The following is a 22,430-nucleotide window of genomic DNA, read 5'->3' on the forward strand; positions in this document are numbered from 1 at the left end:
CAGTAACCCATGGGGAGGGGGTCACACTCGAACATTCAGAGAGGGGGTATATTATTGTGACCCTAGTGGCACAGAATTAAAGTTGGACTGCATGGAGATGCTTGGGAATATGGTCAATACGGGTGACCGTATTGTGGGTGTTTCAGGGAAAAGGTGTACATTTGACCTCCATCATCTAGGATGTGACAATGGTAAATAAAATCTCTTAATTTTTGCCTATTTTTTTGTGCGGTCTTGCAAGCCTTCTCGTGCAGCTGCAACTGCAGGTACATTTGTAAATCAAGAACTATCTTGAGTTAGGCTCTGGGGTGGTGAAATTGTTGAGTTAGTGAGTTGTGTGGGGGTATTGGTTGAGTGTGTGTGGGTGTATGTGTGTATCCCACAACTGTTGCGAAGAAGTAAAAGATGTTAGGGACAATAGAGGATGATCCACAGCTATATATATAACACAAATCGAGGTGAGGACGATGGAAATGCATTTGGCAGTTAATCTACTTCAATTCGGTAAATGGCACTGTGTGCTCTTTTCAAAGGATGTATCCCAGTCGGTTATGGGTTATGGGATACAGTAGGTCGAGGGTGGTTTCCCGGGCATTGGGATGACAAACCAACTCGGGATGAGTTTTTAATGGTACGTTTACAAACATATATTTTGATAAAAATAATTGAAAGTTGTGTCTCATTATGATAGGTGGTGAAATAAATATAACCAGTTACAATTGTAATGGCCTAGCAGATAATAAGAAAATACAATCAGTATTTACCTGGCTAAAAGAGAAGGAATATAATATATATTGTTTACAGGAAACACATTCAACAGTTTTAGATGAAGTTTTGTGGAAAAAGAACTGGGGGGGGGCGAAATATATTTCTCCCATGGGCAAAGAAATTCAAAAGATGTGATGGTTTTAATTAACAATAATTTCGATCCAAATGTGCAAATTGTCCAAACAGATCCTCAGGGTAGATGGATTACTGGACAATAAACAGATATGGCTTATTAACCTATACGGTCCGAATAATGATGATCCAAGCTTCTTTTAAAATATATATAAGAATCTATCAACTCTACAAGCAACACTAGACTCTATTATTATGGTGGGAGATTTTAATACGGTCTTAAATACCTCTATGGACTGGAAAGGAAATCACACTACAAACTACAAACTATCACCCTCAGGCACTTAAGGAAATCATGAATGTCATGGATATATTGCAATTAGTGGATATATGGAGACTTAAATACACTGACCTAGTGAGATATACATGGCGGAGGCTTAATCAAGCTAGTCGCCTTGACTACTTTCATATACCATTCTCTCTGGCACCAAAAGTTTAAAAAGTGTTGATACGGGACATAATGCAGTCGGATCATCACATAATTGGCATATACAGTGCCTTGCGAAAGTATTCGGCCCCCTTGATCTTTGCGACCTTTTGCCACATTTCAGGCTTCAAACATAAAGATATAAAACTGTATTTTTTTGTGAAGAATCAACAACAAGTGGGACACAATCATGAAGTGGAACGACATTTATTGGATATTTCAAACTTTTTTAACAAATCAAAAACTGAAAAATTGGGCGTGCAAAATTATTCAGCCCCTTTACTCTCAGTGCAGCGAAATCTCTCCAGAAGTTCAGTGAGGATCTCTGAATGATCCATTCATATATAATTTATAAATTACTATACAAAATTCTTGCAACTAATAGAATGTTATAAATATGGGGGATACAATCTTTCCAGCTCTGCAGATTCTGCTGTGAGGAGGCAGAGTCATTAGATAATTTATTTTGGTATTGTCCACATGTAGCTCATTTTTGGTCACAGGTCCAGGAATGGCTGAAGAATTGCAACATTTGCCTAGAACTAACACTACAGATAGCAATACTGGGTGGTTTGAAAAGCCATAGTTTTATTTTTAATTTACAATCTGTAGAAGCTATGAGAATAGGAAGGTTCAATTCCTTTGTGAAGCATCACAGCACAGTTGAAAAATGTATGACAAGTAGAAATCCGAAATGGATGATGTTGAGAGACAGATGGGAGGGGTTGAATGGAGCTGAAGGGTGGGACTAATAACAAGATAAACAATGTAAAGCATACGGGATCTGTAAAATGTATATAGGTTCGGAACTTTTGTGAAATAGCATAGTTACAAATAGAAATCAAACTGGATGGACATCAGAAATAGAGGAAGGACTAAGAACAAACAAGAGAGAACTATTGTAAAGTAGACTGTGTCTGTAGAATGTGTATAAAATGTATGGATTGAAGGTAGAAGCAGAAGTGTTTATCAGTTTGCTCCATTTGGGAGATCCGTGGAAGGGTTTGCGTGGAATAATAATAAAGGTATATTCTTTAAAAAAGTATGTATGTCTATATAGGTATGTGTATGTATATATGTGTAGACAGTATGCATGCGTGTATGGATATATATATATTTTCCCCAAAAATATGGGGGATTGGAAATGATGCAGACAATTACATTGGAAGCAACATTCTTTCCGCAATATTAATCTGATCCACCCTCTAAAAAATAAAAAATTTTAAAAAATAGGTTTAATCCAATCTTTGAGTCTCCTGTTGTTCTGAAATCTCAAAGTAATCTGACTTGTATTGAAACTCTGTATGATTTTAATGCAGAAAAGGTTTGACATTTTTACATCTTAATATTCATAGTTTATTACCTAAAGTGGATCATGTCAAGATCTGGGCCTCTCAGGCAGACCCTGATATTTGTATTGTATCTGAGACCTGGTTAACTGATAAAACCCTGCACTGAGGTTTCTATGGATGGTTACAATGTGTTTAGGGCTGATAAGAAAGTCAAAGGTGGTGGTGTTGCTATTTACACAAGGCATATTCTTTCTGTGTCTCTGTTGGATCTCTAGGGGCGCTATTTCATTTTTGGATAAAAAACGTTCCCGTTTTAAGCGCGATATTTTGTCACGAAAAGATGCTCGACTATGCATATTCTTGACAGTTTTTGAAAGAAAACACTCTGAAGTTTCAGAATCTGCAAAGATATTGTCTGTAAGTGCCCCAGAACTCATTCTACAGGCGAAACCAAGATGAAACGTCAAACAGGAAATGAGCAGAATTTCTGAAGCTCTGTTTTCTAATGTCTCCTTATATGGCTGTGAATGCGACAGGAATAAGCTTAGACCTTCTGCCGTTTCCCCAAGATGTCGGCAGCATTGTGACGCATTTGTAGGCATATCATTGGAAGATTGACCATAAGAGACTACATTTTCCAAGTGTCCGCCTGGTGTCCTGCGTCGAAATTGGTGCGCAAAGCCAGCTGCAAGTATTTTTCCATTTGATTGAGAGGAGAAACCATGCTTCCACGAACGATATATCATCGAAGAGATATGTGAAAAACACCTTGAGGATTGATTCTAAACCACGTTTGCCATGTTTTCAGTCGATATTATGGAGTTAATTTGGAAAAAAGTTCGCGTTTTGAGGACTGAATTTTCTGGGTTTTTTTGTAGCCAAATGTGATGTACAAAATGGAGCTATTTCTAATACACAAAGAATCTTTTTGGAAAAAACTGAGCATTTGCTATCTAACTGAGAGTCTCCTCATTGAAAACATCCGAAGTTCTTCAAAGGTAAATGATTTTATTTTAAGGATTTTATGTTTTTGTTGAAATGTTGCTTGCTGGATGCTAACGCTAATGCTAACGCTAAATGCTACGCTAGCTAGCTACTTTTACACAAATTATTGTTTTCCTATGGTTGAGAAGCGTATTTTGAAAATCTGAGATGACAGTGTTGTTTACAAAAGGCTAAGCTTGAGAGATGGCATTTTTATTTCATTTCATTTGCGATTTTCATGAATAGTTAACGTTGTGTTATGCTAATGAGCTTGCTGATAGATTTACACAATCCTGGATACAGGGGTTTTTTCATAGCTAAACGTGACGCAGAAAACGGAGCGATTTGTCCTAAACAAATAATCTTTCAGGAAAAACTGAACATTTGCTATCTGAGAGTCTCCTCATTGAAAACATCTGAAGTTCTTCAAAGGTAAATGATTTTATTTGAATGCTTTTCTGTTTTTTTGTGTAAATGTTGCCAGCTGAATGCTAATGCTAAATGCTACGCTAAATGCTACGTTAGCCATCAATACTGTTGCACAAATGCTTGTTTTGCAATGGTTTAGAAGCATATTTTGAAAATCTGAGATGACAGTGTTGTTAACAAAAGGCTAAGCTTGAGAGCTAGCATATTTATTTCATTTCATTTGCGATTTTCATGAATAGTTAACGTTGCGTTATGGTAATGAGCTTGAGTCATTCACGATCCCGGATCCGGGATGGGGAGATCAGAAAGGTTAATGGCTACCTCCAGTCCTAAACTATTTTAATTGTTGGCTTTAAGTCTTCAGTTGGGTTCAAAGTCAAAAATAACAGTTATAAGAATCTATCGTCCACCCTCTGCCAGGAAGTGTGGACTAAACAAACTTACTGATTTAATTACCATTTTTACTACCCCAGAGGTGTTGATCGCCAGAGATTTTAATCTTGCATGGGGAACGCAGGATGCTGACTGTTTAAACAACTTTGGACAAGTGGGCTTTGTAATCAGCAGTCAAAATTAGATTAGTACAAAACTTAAAGGACCCTACGAAATCGAATTTGATTGACCTCATATTTACAAAAACTCCAGAGAAATGTGCTGGGAGTGGGGTATTTGCTTAGGATATTAGTGACCACTGTCCCATTATATGTGTCAGGGATATACGGATGCCTCGTTCCAATCCTCTTTATCAACAAGAGGAATTTAAAACATTTAAATTAACAAGCCTTTTTTTGTGACCTTTATTTTTGGGATTTTGATTGTATTGCATCTATACCTGACCCAGAGGTGGCTCTGAACCCCTTCACAAATGTTTTCAATTGTATTGTAGATAAACATGCTCCCTTTAAAAATGGAGAATTAAAAATCGGTCTTGCCCTTGGTTCAGTCCAGAGCTATCTGAAGTCATGCACAACAGAGATGCTGCCTGGGCCAAAGCTAGACTCACAGACTCCGGCCCAGACTGGCAGTATTTTAGGCGATTGAGAAATCTGTGTGTAAAACTAGTTAAAAAAGCTAAATCAGATTATTATGTTATACACTATCTGAATGTACAGGGAACCCAGCAAAATTCTGGAAAGCTGTTAAATCACTGAAGGGTTGTGTCTCCTCTTCTCTCCCCAAATTAAATAATTTAGATTCTGGCCCTATTACTGACAAAATTGATATAATTAATTAATTTAATCACCATTTTATATCTGCAGGCTTAATATTTGAATGTATTTCAAAGCCAGCTCTTGAATAGAGTAGTTTGGATGTAGATGGTGAAAATCTATCGAATGATACTAAAAATGCTGGTCAGGAGTTTTCTTTTCGGGAATTCACTGATAAAGAAGTCCTGGAAGCTTTGTTTACCTTTCTAGCGCAGGGGTTCCGCTAGCGGAACACATCGACAATATTCCGCTGAAAAGGCGAAATTCAACATTTTAGACATATGTAACTTTCACACATTAACAAGTCCAATACAGCAAATGAAAGATAAACATCTTGTTAATCTACCCATCGTGTCCGATTTAAAGATAGACTTCTCCTTAACCTTTTTGGGATATGGGGCAGCATTTTCACTTTTGGATGAATAGCCTGCCCAGAGTGAACCTACTCTGTCCCAGATGCTAATATATGCATATTATTATTAGTATTGGATAGAAAACACTCTGACGTTTCTAAAACTGTTTGAATGATGTCTGTGAGTATAACAGAACTCATATGGCAGGCGAAAACCTATACTCCCGATTCCTGCTTACAAGCAACAATTAAAGCAGGAATCACCATTGACTCGGTCTTTAAAAAAGTGGTCAGATGAAGCAGATGCTAACAAAGCAGTCCTGTAGTTTAGCACAGACTGGAATATGTTCCGGGATTCTTCCGATGGCGTTGAGGAGTACACCACATCAGCCACTGGTTTTATCAATAAGTGCATCGAGGACATCATCCCCACAGTGACTGTATTTACATACCCCAACCAGAAGCCATAGATTACAGAAAACATTTGCATTGAGCTAAAGGGTAGAGCTGCCACTTTCAAGGAGCGGGTCTTTAATCCGGAAGCATATAAGAAATCCTGCTATTCCCTCCGACGAACCATCAAACAGGCAAAGCGTCAATACAGGATTAAGATCGAATCAAACTACACCGAATCGTACTACAGCGGCTCCAAAGCTAGTCGGATGTGGAAGGGCTTGCAAACTATTACAGACTGCAAAGGGAAGCACAGCTGAAAGCTGCCAGTGACACAAGACTTCTCCTTAACCTTTTTGGGATATGGGGCAGCATTTTCACTTTTGGATGAATAGCCTGCCCAGATTGAACCTACTCTGTCCCAGATGCTAATATATGCATATTATTATTAGTATTGGATAGAAAACACTCTGCAGTTTCTAAAACGGTTTGAATTATGTCTGTGAGTATAATAGAACTCATATTGCAGGCAAAAACCTGAGAAATTCCACTTCCTGTTTGTATAATTTCTGGGGGTGGCAGATTTTCAAACAAGCTCTCATTGAAATGACAGCGAGAAATGGATGAGTTTTCACTTCCTACGCCTTCCATTAGAAATCAGCAGTCAATAGAACTTTGTCTGATGACTCTAATGTGAAGGGGAGTCGAATGAGACAGGAAATAGTCACCACTGCCACGAGTAGACCATTCTTTCACCATGCACGTTCACAGGGGAAGGACCTGCGTTCCACCGGTCATCTGAAGTCATTCTAATTCTCCGGTTGGAACGTTATTCAAGATATATGTAAAAAACATTCTAAAGATTGATTCAGTACATCGTTTGACATGTTTCTACTGACTGTTACGGAACTTTTGGACATTTCGTCACGTTATAGTGGACTTTGGAATTGTTTACCAAACGCGCGAACCAAAGTAGCTAATTGGACATAAATAACGGACATTTTCGAACAAATCAAGCATTTATTGTGGACCTGGGATTCCTAGGACTGAATTCTGATGAAGTTCATCAAAGGTAAGGAAACATTTATCATGTATTTTCTGGTTTCTGTTGACTCCAACATGGCGGCTAATTTGGCTTCTGTTCTGAGCGCCGTCTCAGATTATTGCATGTGTTGTTTTTTCCATAAACTTTTTTTGAAATCTGACACAGCAGTTGCATTGAGGAGAGGTTTATCTATAATTCCATGTGTATAACTTGTATTATCATCTACATTTATGATGAGTATTTCTGTTGAAACGATGTGGCTATGCAAAATCACTTGATGTTTTTGGAACTAGTGAATCTAATACGCCAATGTAAACTCAGATTTTTTTATTTAAATATGAACTTTATCAAACAAAACTTACATGTATTGTGTAATATGAAGTCCTATGAGTGTCATCTGATGAAGATAATTCAAGGTTAGTGATTCATTTGATCTCTATTTCTGCTTTTTGTGAATGCTATATTTTGCTGGAAAATGGCTGTGCTTATTGTGGTTTGGTGGAGACCTAACATAATCACTTGTAGTGCTTCGCTGAAAAGCCTATTTGAAATCGGACACTTTGGTGGGATTAACAACAAGATTAACTTTAAAATGATATGAGACACATGTATGTTTTAGGAATTGTAATTATGAGATATCTGTGGTTTGAATTTGGAGCCCTCTATTTTCACTGGTAGTTGTCATATCGATCCCGTTACCGGCATTGCAGCCATAACAAGTTAAACATTTGGATAATAAAGCATTTAAAGCATTGTGAAGATATAAGACACCTGCATTTGTTTATTAGGCACTTTGTGCAGTCTGACTGTCACGTGTGCTCCCTCTCCAGCCTATAGGTCACCAGGCTGCTCGTTACTGCTGTTTTGAGTAAGAAATGTAACACTTTAGAATACATAAGCATCGAAGCATCGAATACATTGCAAGTTGAGGGATTTTCACAACAGTAGCCGGGCTAATAGGAAACATTTGCATTATGGGCTACACCTCCTACAGTACTACTATATTTGTGAAAAACAAGTGTTTTCAAAATGCCTCCAATTGTCCATCGCTACTGTAAATAAACACAGCATCTTGTTTACATTCTTTATTGTAACCACAATGTCACACATAATTTGTACCTACCTTTCCAATTACTTTTAGAGTTTGGGATTTACAAATGTGCACTTTTCATTATTAGTTACATCGTTTTAGTTCGAACGTGCAGACTTTTTTTCTTTAAATTAATGTTTTATGTAGGATGCTACATTTTTTGACCAGTTGCAATTGTAAGTAGGCCTAATAAAAAAAAAATACTACTTCTATTAGGCTGCATAGCCTACCTCAGCCAGTTAATTTATTTCATATTGGTCTAGGCTCCGAAGAAATAGACTCCAATTAAGCCCTCTTGTTGTTTGTAAAGTCTAATTAAAATGAAGATTATTGTAAAAATGAATTGCTCGACTGGTGAAGGTTTTCTGTGCAATACTTGCATAACAAGTTAACTATTTTCCGCACCAGCCACTGTTTACCTCCTATTGACTGTGCTGCGGTTGCCGCCAGTTGTTTTTTAAATGTAACCTTTATTTAACTAGACAAGTCGGGTAAAAACTTGGTTTGAGCTTTGACTAGTTGTCTGTTAGGTTATGACAAACAGAGTGAAAACTAATACTAGTGTCCAAAACACAGCGAAGGCAGGTCACCAGCAAAAACACAGTGAAGGCTGGTCACCAGCAAAACCAGCATTTATACTGGATCAGCCTATGATGGTCTATGCTGAACTCACAATACAATGCAGCCAAATTATTGCTGTACTTTTGCAACTTCACTTTTTCAAAGTCCATGAGAAGTAAGTTATTATCCAACCAATACACAGTACTGGGTTAGAAAATAGAATTGTACTAAGATCGGTTTTACATTATTCATGTGGAATTGAGCAGCTGAATCTGCAGTTTGAACAATAACTCAGCTTTTACCACACCACTGATTTGGTAAATAGCTGAGGGATGGGGCTGGAGACATGTAACCACTCTCAAATTCATAGACTGACCATCCATATGACTTGAACATGTTTGGACTTTATACAGTGTTTGTTTACAATTAGATAGAAGTAAAAACAAGGTTATATTTTGGGTAATGATGGGGTAAGACAGTTGAACTAAGCTCATGAGGCATTTATAAGTTACATTCCTTAAGGATCAAAGGGTATATATATATAATTTAAAAGTAAAACAATGGATGTAGCAATTGCAGATTGCCCCTTTAACATCTTAACTTACTTATCATTGTCCTCGTCCAGCGCAACCCTCTCAAAGTGGAGGTGAAGCCTGTGTCCCTCCTTGGCCTCCAGTAGCCAATGGCAGCTCAGATTATTGCCGTTGCTATGGTTACTCGTAGATGGAGGAGGCGGCGAGAAGATTCTACCCACGGTCGCGTTTCGGATCCACCCTCCACATGACACAGCTAACAGTTGGGAAGAACAAGTGTCATCAGTTATGTACACTGTGTGTGGACACTAGCGTTGGGGCCAGCCACAGAAACTTCCCTCAACTGTGTGAGATGTGGGGCCTTCTGTGGAAAAACAATTTCCAATGAGCTCACAGTACCCATACTGGCCAAAACAAAGTTGCATTGTGCGTTTCAGGAAACACATTTTCTGTGCAGGCCAGACAATTATTGTATCCTATTGACATGGTCAAAGATTCTACAGTCAGAAGATAGCGAACACTAACCCACACACTGAGGTTCAGGAGAGCTCCAATGGGGTTGAGTCATGTTCAAGCAGGTGGCTACCTCGTGGCCCCTGACCTGGAAGCCAGGGTCACAGTGGAAGTGGGCATGGCCTCCGGGGTGGATGTCCGTTACTGTCACACCCCCTCCATCAGGAGAAAGAGGGAACATGCAGGAGAGGAGGAAGGCTGTTGCATGTAGGACAGATTAAGGGAGTGAGAAAGATAGAAGAAAGAGAGAGTGCTACAGATCAATTGTACAAAACAAGGCAGGATGACATGTGAACAAACCATCACACTCAAAGCGCTCACTGGGGTGGAATAACTTATTTTATTACAAAATATATATTTAACCTTTATTTTAACTCGGCAAGTCAGCTAAGAACAAATCCTTATTTACAATAACGGCCTACCCTGACCAAACCTGGGACTCTAAAACACGGCCGGATGTGATACATCTTGATAATGTATTCATGCGAAATTTGAGTAGTCGTTTCACTTTTTTATTTTTATTAAACTAAAATAATCACCTCAAGTTTGGTGTGCTTCCCCTCCTTGTTGTGGACAGCACCCTTATAAAACCATTGTATTGACTCAAACATGTTTTCTTGGAAAAAGAAAAGACGCCACTCTGAATTTACCTTGATAGTGTAGGCTGAACACACCATGATCAGTCTGCCGGAGACTGCGGTAGTAAATCTGCACCTGATTGGTTGAGCTTCGAATCACCTGACCCTCACGCATCAGGGTCTCATTGGCTAAGAGTTCTGGTCCCGTCCCGCCATAGCCAAGGATAGTCAGGGACTCGTCCTTGGATAGGTTTACTTTCTTCACCTGGGGAGAGGGGAGATGGTGGACATCTAGTGATTCATTAAGGAATCATTGAGGAGTAAAAATGCCTAACCAACATGTATACATTATTCAAAACTGGTTCTACACAATGTCAAATGGATTTCACATGATGTAAACTGCAACTGTTTGCTTGCAGAGGACTACAGGGGTGAAGTAGGTACTCTTAGCAAACAGGTAGCTGGGGAATCCACACCTGCCTACTTTTTCTTTCTCTTCTACCCCAATAGCCGGACACCGCTCTAGCCTGGTGGAAGTGTCTGCTCCCCACAGCTGAATGGCTGGTACTCTGCAGCGATCCCTCTCAGAAAGGGTCTCCCCCTTCCCTGGAGAATGGAGTTGGTGGGATGCTCCTGGATGACTTGGTGGATTTTCCTGTTCTCAATCCTACCAACCAGCCATGGAGATATAACACTTGCAGTGGAACTCGAAAGCAGGGTCCTCTGGCAACGGGGGCCTTCTTGGAGATGTTAAGCCTGGACCGGACACAGACTAGAAACAGCTTCGCCGCCCTGCATCCAGAGGTTTCGGCACCTTCTTCCCTGGGGGCTTCCAATTCGAGATCGGATCCAGAGGTACCTGCGCCTCTGTCTGGTCTCCCTCTCCGGTGGCTTCTACCTCGGGTTCAGATCCACTGTGAGGCTGTCTGAGACTCCAGTCCATTCATCATCCACAATGGATACTACAGCTGGCTCCGGTCCATCGGGCCCTTCGGTCCTCGAGGGGTTTGCGAAATCAGTTGAGGCGAAAGAACAGACGTTCCTCCTCAGCTATTGCACCAGCTGTCGTCATTGCCAGTTTTATGGTAAAAATAAATCATAGTTCCCAGGGCAAAAACTCTGTGCTATCCTGGATTATGAGTACAGGACATTACAAGGCTGCTTTCGACATTTCTACAACAGTTGCCGGGAGCTGACGCTGTCGTATTCCATGTGGGGTCAAACGACATTAGGAGGGCTAGCTCGGAAATTCTCAAAATGTATTTTAACGAACTGAAAAAGCGCCAAATTATTCAGGTCCGGTACCATCATAGGGTAGCGGGTGTGAAAGATTCAGCTGAATACTGGCATTACACACCTGGCTAAAATAGTGCTGTAGCTCTATAGATAACTTTGACACCTTCTGGAAACTTTCTACATTTCCTGTAGAAATGATGAAGTCCATCTGAATCATATTTACTCCTGGACTCAGTGACCCAAGCCCAGCTCAGTTAATCCCTACCATTGTGTCTCTGAGTTATCATAAAGCTGCAGCAAATGTACATTATCCCAGGGGCGTTGGCAGACACAATGTAAGTAACATAATTATGTCCCTCTAACGGCCCTGAATGCCTCTGTTAAGCCTACAGCTATTGTATGCAGTAACATGAACCAGAGTTAAACTGTTAGCATTGACACAGTTGCCCTAGTAGGAAATCCATTGTGTGCAGCTCACCCTGCACTATCAGCTCAAACATAAATAACATGAGCATGTCTATTTCTGTTAAGCATTGAAAACAATCACGAACCCCAGAAAAATGTGAAAAAATAGCCCTTATTAACATATGTAGCCTAAGAAGTTCATGAAATCATTAACTTGCTTATAAGACGGCATTCATATTCATATTCTCTGAAACTCACCTAGATAATACCTTTGATACAGTGGCAGCAATACATGGTTATAAAATGAACAGAAAAAAACTTATGCCAATGGTGGAGGTGTTGCTGTTTATATTCAGAATCACATTCCTGTAAAGCTTAGAGAGGATCTCATGTTAAGCACTGTTGCAGTAATATGGCTACAGGTTCATCTGATTCTGTTGTGCACGTGAGTGAGGACCCAAAAGCGGTTTAACAAAAACAGAGTCCTTTAATGTCAAAACACAGGTAAGACATAGATCCTCTTCAAATCCACTACGATGGCAAAATAAACAACCCGCAGAGAGGGCGACAAATGAAACAAAGTCCTTCTGAATATCACAGACGAGTTCCCCTTCTAGCAGCAGAGGAGAATAGCTGGGTTAGAGTCCCCTTCTAGCAGCAGAGGAGAATAGCTGGGTTGTAGAGGACAGAGGTACCTGATCACACGTAGCCTCAGATGAACAGGCAGATTCCGACAGGACAGGACAAGGTTGAAGCAAAAAAGACGATAGTTTGGTTCTGGCATGTGAAACTCAAACGAGAATCTGACAAAGACAGAAGCAGGAACAGAGAGAGAAATAGAGACCTAATCAGAGGGAAAAAAGGGAACAGGTGGGAAAAGGGTGAACGAGGTAGTTAGAGAAGATGAGGAGCAGCTGGGGGAAGGAGAGGGAGAGAAGGTAACCTAATACGACCAGCAGAGGGAGACGGAGTGAAGAGAAAGAACAGGAACAAGACATAATATGACAATACATGACAGTACCCCCCCACTCACCGAGCGCCTCCTGGCGCACTCGAGGAGGAAACCTGGTGGCAACGGAGGAAATCATCGATCAGCGAACGGTCCAGCACGTCCCGAGAGGGAACCCAACTCCTTTCCTCAGGACCGTACCCCTCCCAATCCACTAGGTACTGATGACCACGGCCCCGAGGACGCATGTCCAAAATCTTACGGACCCTGTAGATAGGTGCGCCCTCGACAAGGATGGGGGGGGGGGGGGGAGACGAGCGGGGGCGCGAAGAACGGGCTTAACACAGGAGACATGGAAGACCGGGTGGACGCGACGAAGATATCGCGGAAGAAGAAGTCGCACTGCGACAGGATTAATGATCTGAGAAATACGGAACGGACCAATGAACCGCGGGGTCAACTTGCGAGAAGCTGTCTTAAGGGGAAGGTTCTGAGTGGAGAGCCAAACTCTCTGACCGCGACAATATCTAGGACTCTTAGTTCTACGCTTATTAGCGGCTCTCACAGTCTGCGCCCTATAACGGCAAAGTGCAGACCTGACCCTCTTCCAGGTGCGCTCGCAACGTTGGACAAAAGCCTGAGTGGAGGGGACGCTGGACTCGGCGAACTGAGACGAGAACAGCGGAGGCTGGTACCCGAGGCTACTCTGAAAAGGAGATAGCCCGGTCGCAGACGAAGGAAGCGAGTTGTGGGCGTATTCTGCCCAGGGGAGCTGTTCTGACCAAGACGCAGGGTTACGAAAAGAAAGACTGCGTAAGATGCGACCAATAGTCTGATTGGCCCGTTCTGCTTGACCGTTAGACTGGGGGTGAAAGCCGGAAGAGAGACTGACGGAAGCCCCAATCAAACGGCAAAACTCCCTCCAAAATTGAGACGTGAATTGCGGACCCCTGTCCGAAACGACGTCTGACGGAAGGCCATGAATTCTGAAAACATTCTCGATGATGATTTGTGCCGTTTCTTTAGCAGAAGGGAGCTTAGCAAAGGGAATAAAATGAGCCGCCTTAGAGAACCTATCGACAACCGTAAGAATAACAGTCTTCCCCGCTGACGAAGGCAGTCCGGTGATAAAATCTAAGGCGATGTGAGACCACGGTCGAGAGGGAATGGGAAGCGGTCTGAGACGGCCGGCAGGAGGGGAGTTACCGGACTTAATCTGCGCGCAGACCGAACAAGCAGCCACGAAACGACGCGTGTCATGCTCCCGGGTGGGCCACCAAAAACGCTGGCGAATGGAAGCAAGCGTACCCCGAACGCCGGGGTGGCCGGCTAACTTGGCAGAGTGAGCCCACTGAAGAACAGCCAGACGAGTAGGAACGGGAACGAAAAGAAGGTTCCTAGGACAAGCGCGCGGCGACGGAGTGTGAGTGAGTGCTTGCTTTACCTGCCTCTCAATTCCCCAGACAGTCAACCCGACAACACGCCCCTCAGGGAGAATCCCCTCGGGGTCAGTGGAGGCTACTGAAGAACTGAAGAGACGAGATAAAGCATCAGGCTTGGTGTTCTTAGAGCCCGGACGATAAGAAATCACGAACTCGAAACGAGCGAAAAACAGCGCCCAACGAGCCTGACGCGCATTAAGTCGTTTGGCAGAACGGATGTACTCAAGGTTCCTATGGTCAGTCCAAACGACAAAAGGAACGGTCGCCCCCTCCAACCACTGTCGCCATTCGCCTAGGGCTAAGCGGATGGCGAGCAGTTCGCGGTTTCCCACATCATAGTTACGTTCCGACGGCGACAGGCGATGAGAAAAATACGCGCAAGGGTGAACCTTGTCGTCAGAGAGGGAGCGCTGAGAAAGAATGGCTCCCACGCCCACCTCTGACGCGTCAACCTCGACAATGAACTGTCTAGAGACGTCAGGTGTAACAAGGATAGGTGCGGATGTAAAACGATTCTTGAGGAGATCAAAAGCTCCCTGGGCGGAAACGGACCACTTAAAGCACGTCTTGACAGAAGTAAGGGCTGTGAGAGGAGCTGCCACCTGACCGAAATTACGGATGAAACGACGATCGAAATTCGCGAAGCCGAGAAAGCGCTGCAGCTCGACGCGTGACTTAGGGACGGGCCAATCAATGACAGCTTGGACCTTAGCGGGATCCATCTTAATGCCTTCAGCGGAAATAACAGAACCGAGAAATGTGACGGAGGAGGCATGAAAAGTGCACTTCTCAGCCTTCACAAAAAGACAATTCTCTAAAAGGCGCTGGAGGACACGTCGAACGTGCTGAACATGAATCTGGAGTGACGGTGAAAAAAATCAGGATATCGTCAAGGTAAACGAAAACAAAGATGTTCAGCATGTCTCTCAGGACGTCATTGACTAATGCCTGAAAGACAGCTGGAGCGTTAACGAGGCCGAAAGGAAGAACCCGGTATTCAAAGTGCCCTAACGGAGTGTTAAACGCCGTCTTCCACTCCTCCCCCTCCCTGATGCGCACGAGATGGTAAGCGTTACGAAGGTCCAACTTAGTGAAAAACCTGGCTCCCTGCAGGATCTCGAAGGCTGAAGACATAAGAGGAAGCGGATAACGATTCTTCACTGTTATGTCATTCAGCCCTCGATAATCTATGCAGGGGCGCAGGGACCCGTCCTTCTTCTTAACAAAAAAAAACCCTGCTCCGGCGGGAGAGGAGGAGGGGACTATGGTACCGGCGTCAAGAGCTACAGACAAATAATCTTCGAGAGCCATACGTTCGGGAGCCGACAGAGAGTATAGTCTACCCCGGGGGGGAGTGGTTCCCGGAAGGAGATCAATACTACAATCATACGACCGGTGTGGAGGAAGAGAGGTGGCCCTGGACCGACTGAACACCGTGCGCAGATCGTGATATTCCTCCGGCACCCCTGTCAAATCACCAGGCTCCTCCTGTGAAGAAGAGACAGAGGAAACAGGAGGGATAGCAGACATTAAACATTTCACATGACAAGAGACGTTCCAGGAGAGGATAGAATTACTAGACCAATTAATAGAAGGATTATGACAAACTAGCCAGGGATGGCCCAAAACAACAGGTGTAAAAGGTGAACGAAAAATTAAAAAAGAAAGGGTTTCACTATGATTACCAGAGACAGTGAGGGTTAAAGGTAGCGTCTCACGCTGAATCCTGGGGAGAGGACTACCATCCAAAGCGAACAAGGCCGTGGGCTCCCTTAACTGTCTGAGAGGAATGTCATGTTCCCGAGCCCAGGTCTCGTCCATAAAACAGCCCTCCGCCCCAGAGTCTATCAAGGCACTGCAGGAAGCTGACGAACCGGTCCAGCGTAGATGGACCGACAAGGTAGTGCAGGATCTTGAAGGAGAGACCAGAGTAGCAGCGCTCACCAGTAGCCCTCCGCTTACTGATGAGCTCTGGCTTTTACTGGACATGAAGTGACAAAATGACCAGCGGAATAGCAATAGAGACAGAGGCGGTTGGTGATTCTCCGTTCCCTCTCCTTAGTCGAGATGCGGATACCCCCCAGCTGCATAGGCTCAGCACCCGAGCCGGCGGAGGAAGATGGTAGTGATGCGGAGAGGGGGGCAACGGAGAACGCGAGCTCCTTTCCACGAGCTCGGTGACGAAGATCAACCCGTCGCTCTATGCGAATAGCGAGTTCAATCAAGGAATCCACGCTGGAAGGAACCTCCCGGGAGAGAATCTCATCCTTTACCTCCGCGCGGAGACCCTCCAGAAAACGAGCGAGCAAAGCCGGCTCGTTCCAGTCACTGGAGGCAGCAAGAGTGCGAAACTCAATAGAGTAATCTGTTATGGATCGATTACCTTGACATAGGGAAGACAGGACCCTGGAAGCTTCCTCTCCAAAAACAGAACGATCAAAAACCCGTATCATCTCCTCCTTAAAGTCCTGATACTGGTTAGTACACTCAGCCCTCGCCTCCCAGATTGCCGTGCCCCACTCACGAGCCCGTCCAGTAAGGAGAGATATGACGTAGGCGATACGAGCTGTGCTCCTGGAGTAAGTGTTGGGCTGGAGAGAAAACACAATATCACACTGGGTGAGGAACGAGCGGCATTCAGTGGGCTCCCCAGAGTAACACGGCGGGTTATTGATTCTGGGCTCCGGAGATTCGAAAGCCCTGGAAGTGGCCGGTGGATCGAGGCGGAGATGGTGAATCTGTTCTGTGAGGTTGGAGACTTGGGCGGCCAGGGTCTCAACGGCATGTCGAGCAGCAGACAATTCCTGCTCGTGTCTGCCTAGCATCGCTCCCTGGATCTCGACGGCTGAGTGGAGAGGATCCGAAGTCGCTGGGTCCATTCTTGGTCAGATTCTTCTGTTGTGCACGTGAGTGAGGACCCAAAAGCGGTTTAACAAAAACAGAGTCCTTTAATGTCAAAACACAGGTAAGACATAGATCCTCTTCAAATCCACTACGATGGCAAAATAAACAACCCGCAGAGAGGGCGACAAATGAAACATAAAGTCCTTCTGAATATCACAGACGAGTTCCCCTTCTAGCAGCAGAGGAGAATAGCTGGGTTAGAGTCCCCTTCTAGCAGCAGAGGAGAATAGCTGGGTTGTAGAGGACAGAGGTACCTGATCACACGTAGCCTCAGATGAACAGGCATATTCCGACAGGACAGGACAAGGTTGAAGCAAACAAGACGATAGTTTGGTTCTGGCATGAGAAACTCAAACGAGAATCTGACAAAGACAGAAGCAGGAACAGAGAGAGAAATAGAGACCTAATCAGAGGGAAAAAAGGGAACAGGTGGGAAAAGGGTGAACGAGGTAGTTAGAGAAGATGAGGAGCAGCTGGGGGAAGGAGAGGGAGAGAAGGTAACCTAATACGACCAGCAGAGGGAGACGGAGTGAAGAGAAAGAACAGGAAGAAGACATAATATGACAATACATGACAGATTCACCTAAAGCCCATTCTTATGGGAAGCTGCTATAGACCACCAAGTGCTAACAGTCAGTATCTGGATAATATGTGTGAAATGCTTGATAATGTATGTGATATCAACAGAGTTATATTTTTTGGGTGATTTAAATATTAACTGGCTTTTATCAAGTTGTCCACTCAGGAAAAAGCTTCAAACTGTAACCAGTGCATGCAACCTGTTTCAGGTTATCAGTCAACATACCAGGGTAGTTACAATCAGCATGGGAATGAAATCATGAACATGTGTTGGTCACATCTTTACTAATGCTGCAGACATTTAAAGCAGTACCCAACAACATTGGATGTAATGGTCACAATATAGTAGGAAAACCAAAGTTTTAAAGGCTGGGCCTAATATAGCTTATAAGAGGTCATACAAGAAGTTTTGTAGTGATTCCTATGTTGACGATGTAAAGAATATTTTATGGTATGTGGTGTGTAATGAGGAGCAACCAGATGCTGCACTTAACACATTTATGAAATAGCTTATTCCAGTTACTAATAAGCATGCACCCATTAAGAAAATTACTGTATGACTGTTAAATTCCTGTGGATTCATGAGGAATTTAAAAATGTTATGGTTGAGAGGGATGAGGCAAAAGGTATAGAAAATAAGTCTGGATGCACAACCGATTGGCAAACATACTGCAAATTGAGAAATCATGTGACTAAACGGAATAAAAATAAGAAATTATAGTATGAAACAAAGATAAATTATATAAAGACGTTATGGGAAAAAAGGCAAACTCATCACAACAGACATTGATATTGCCATTTACTTTACTAATCTTTCCAATAATTTTTTTTTAAAACTTAGGCATGGCATGCTAGCAACAAATGCTGACAAGTATAACTGATCAAATTACAAAAGACAAGCCTTGTAATTTTGAATTCTCTTAAGTTAGTGTGGAAGAGGTGAAAAATTATTGGGGTCTTGTAAGACGCTTGTAAGACTTGTAAGACAACTTGGAAAATGACTGAAGATAATAGCGGACGATATTGCCACTTGTATTTGCCATATCTTCAATCTAAGCCTACTAGAAAGTGGGTTCCCTCAGGCCTGGAGGGAAGCAGAAGTAATTCCGCTACCCAAGAAGAGTAAAAACCCCTTTAATGGCTCAAATAGCTGACCAATCAGCCTGTAACCCATTAGTACAGGTTTGGAGAAAAAAAATATTTGACCAAATACAATGCAATTTTACTGTAAAAAATTTGACAACAGACTTTCAGCACGCTCATAGGGAAGGACATTCAACAAGCACAGCACTTACACAAATGGCTGATAATAGGCTGAGAGAAATTGATTATAAAAAGATTGTGGGAGCTGTTTTGTTAGACTGCAATGCGGCTTTGACATTATCGATCATAGTCTGTTCATGGAAAAACCTTTGTATAATGGCTTTACACCCACTGCTATCAAATCAAATACAATTGTATTGGTCACATACACATATTTAGCAAATGTTATTGCGGGTGTGGCAAAATTCTTGTCTGGTAGTATCTAACAGTACAGTAGTATCTAAAAACGAGTCCAACAAAACACACATCTAAAAGTAAAATAATCTAATTAAGAAATATATTAGATCATGCAATGTTGGAGTGGCATTGACTAAAATACAGTAGAATAGAATACAGTATATACATATGACATGAGTCAAGCAGTATGTAAACATTATTAAAGTGACGAGTGTTGCATTATTAAAGTGGCCAGTGATTCCAAGTCTATGTATATAGTGCAGCAACCTCTAAGGTGCAGGATTGCTTAACCGGGTGGAAGCCGACGAGTGATGGCTATTTAACAGTCTGATGGCCTTAAGATAGAAGCTGTTTTTTAATCTTGCTCCCAGCTTTAACCTTTCTTCGAGAACATTCCACTGAAAAGGCAGCGCGCAAAATTCCAAAATATTTTTTTGAAATATGTAACTTTCACACATTAACAAGTCCAATACAGCAAATGAAAGATAAACATATTGTTAACTTCTTATGGCTGCAGGAGCAGTATTGAGTAGCTTGGATGAAAGGTGCCCATATCAAACGGCCTGCTCCTCAATAGTTGCATATAATATTAATAATATTTGCATATTATTATTAGTGGGTAGAAAACACTCTGAAGTTTCTAAAACTGTTTGAATGATGTCTGTGAGTATAACAGAACTCATTGGGGTGGCAGGATAGCCTAGTGGTTAGAGTGTTGGACTAGTAACCGCAAAATCCTGAGTTGAAATCAAAACAAGAAGTCAGAAATCTGAGCTTGTATGTATTCAGTCCCTCAATGAAATCCCCCAATGATGTTGCACTGCCTAGGAGTTCTGCTAGAAGTCAACCATCAATAGAAATTATAATCAGGCTTCTATGTTGTTGTGGGAGTGAATGAGAGCAGAATATATCAGATGTCCATCAAGCAGCCATTTTGTGATGCACTTTCCCCTCATGGTAGTCAGTTGCGTTCCATTGCTCACGTAGACAAGAAGGAATACTCCGGTTGGAACTTTATTGAAGCTAAATGTTAAAAACATCCTAATGATTGGTTCTGTACTTAGTTTGAAATGTTTCTTTGACCGGTAATATCACTTTTTGAAGTGTTCGTCCGATATAACGCTGACCAGAATTAACGTTTGGATGAGTAGACCAAACGCCTAACAAAAGAAGGTATTTGGACATTTTCGAACAAAACAAACATTTATTGTGGACCTGGGATTCCTGGAGTGCTTTCTGATGTAGATGATCAAAGGTAAGGGAATATTTATCATGTAATTTCTTGTTTATGTTGATGCAATCGTTGCAGCTGTGGTATTTTTACTTTGAGCGCCGTCTCAGATTATTGCATGCTTTTCTTTTTCCGTAAAGTTTTTTTGAAATCTGACACAGCGGTTGCATTAAGGAGAGGTATATCTATAATTCCATGTGTATAACTTGTATTATCATCTACATTTATGATGAGTATTTCTGTTGAATGATGGGGCTATGCAAAATCACTTGAAGTTTTTGGAACTAGTGAATCTAACTCGCCAATGTAAACTCGGATTTTTAAAATATAAATATGAACTTAATCAAACAAAACATGCATGTATTGTGTAACATGAAGTCCTATGAGTGTCATCTGATGAAGATAATTCAAGGTTAGTGATTCATTTTTATGTTTATTTCTGGTTTTTGTGAAGGCTAAATTTTGCTGGAAAATGGCTGTGCTTATTGTGGTTTGGTGGAGACCTAACATAATAGTTTGTAGTGCTTTCGCTGAAAAGCATATTTGAAATCAGACACTTTGGTGGGATTAACAACGAAGAAAAGCTTTAAAATGATGTAAGACACGTATGTTTTAGGAATTGTAATTATGAGATTTCTGTGGTTTGAATTTGGCGCCCTCTATTTTCACTGGTAGGTTAAAACCTGTTGCATCTCTGAACATTACCGAATAATATACTCAGCGGTGGATGGTGTTCACGCCTTAAATTCCTCTTCTGTGATGTTTTGGAGCAGACTCTGGATAAGGGAAATTGCCCTGGGGGGTACAAACAAAGGATCCAATTCGGGAAAGTTGTATTGTTGGTCGTACGACCAAAACTGAAACCTGTCGAATGCTGAAACCTGAACTAAACACCTCGGTTTAAAAGCTGACAGTGTTTTCATATATTTTTTATTTTATTTTGAATCCTGTGGCTCTGTTGGGCTAAATTGCTGTGAGTGCTGCTATCTGTCCCGGGATCCTGCAAGATTCCATATAGGGGAGAGATGCAAAAGCCTAGCTAGCCTAGCTGGCTCTGTGGACTCAAATGGAGGCCGCCATTGAACGTTTCCAACGTTGCAGGAGCTGTGTTTACTTTGCTTTGATCCAGGACAATGTGGACGGTGTTGAATGTCAATGTAGCAACTGCTTGCTTACGGAGGACTACAGGAGCAAAGTAGCCACTTCTAGCAAGCAAGTAGCAAACCTACATAAGCTACTGGGGAACCCACGCCCACCTACTTTTTATTTTTCTTCCATCCCAGTAGCCGGACGCCACTCTGGTCTGGTGGAAGTTTCGCCGCTAGGCAGGGTTCCATCCCCGAAGGGGTCTCCCCCTTCCCTGGAGAACGAAGCTGATCTCAACCCAACCAACCAGCCATGGAGGTACATCACTCACCGTGGAAGTCGAAGAAGGCATTCTCTGGCAACAAAGGTCTCCATGGAGATGTTGAGCCTGGAACTGACACAGACCAGAAACAGCTTTTATGCCCTGGATCCAGAGGTTCTGGAGACATCGTCCGTGGTGGTTACACAATCAAGATCGGATCCGGAGGTAACTGCGTCTTTGTCCTCGGCTCTCTCTCCCTCTCCGGTGGCTTCTACCTCAGGTTCAGATCCTCGGAGCTCCCAGTCTCACCAGACTGTGAACCAAAAACCCACAGACTCACAGACTGTGAGCCAAAAACTCTGCTACCAGGAGCACAAGTACAGGATATAATAAGACTGCTTCCGACTATTCTACCACAGATGCCGGGAGCTGACACTGTTGTAGTCCATGTGTGGTCAAACGACATCAGGAGGGCTAGCTCGGAACATTTGAAAATTGATTTTAAAGAACGGATTTTAGCATTAAAAGACT

At 42.5% G+C, this 22,430-nt stretch overlaps 1 protein-coding gene across 2 annotated transcripts in view; it reads right to left on the bottom strand.

The window, feature by feature from the left end:
• LOC110521927 (seizure protein 6 homolog) overlaps positions 1 to 22,430 on the bottom strand; it is an 84,258-nt gene that overhangs the window by 39,160 nt on the left and 22,668 nt on the right. For both annotated transcript variants that reach the window (XM_021599899.3, XM_021599900.3), the window contains exons 6-8: positions 10,378 to 10,570; positions 9,740 to 9,925; positions 9,287 to 9,470 (exon numbers count right to left, since the gene is read on the bottom strand). In XM_021599899.3, the coding sequence (XP_021455574.2) occupies positions 9,287 to 9,470; positions 9,740 to 9,925; positions 10,378 to 10,570 (563 nt within the window). The remainder of the gene's footprint in view (positions 1 to 9,286; positions 9,471 to 9,739; positions 9,926 to 10,377; positions 10,571 to 22,430) is intronic.

This window comes from Oncorhynchus mykiss, chromosome 4 (genome assembly GCF_057628025.1).
Source record: "Oncorhynchus mykiss isolate SJ-2025 chromosome 4, ASM5762802v1, whole genome shotgun sequence".
Lineage (NCBI taxonomy): Eukaryota > Metazoa > Chordata > Actinopteri > Salmoniformes > Salmonidae > Oncorhynchus > Oncorhynchus mykiss.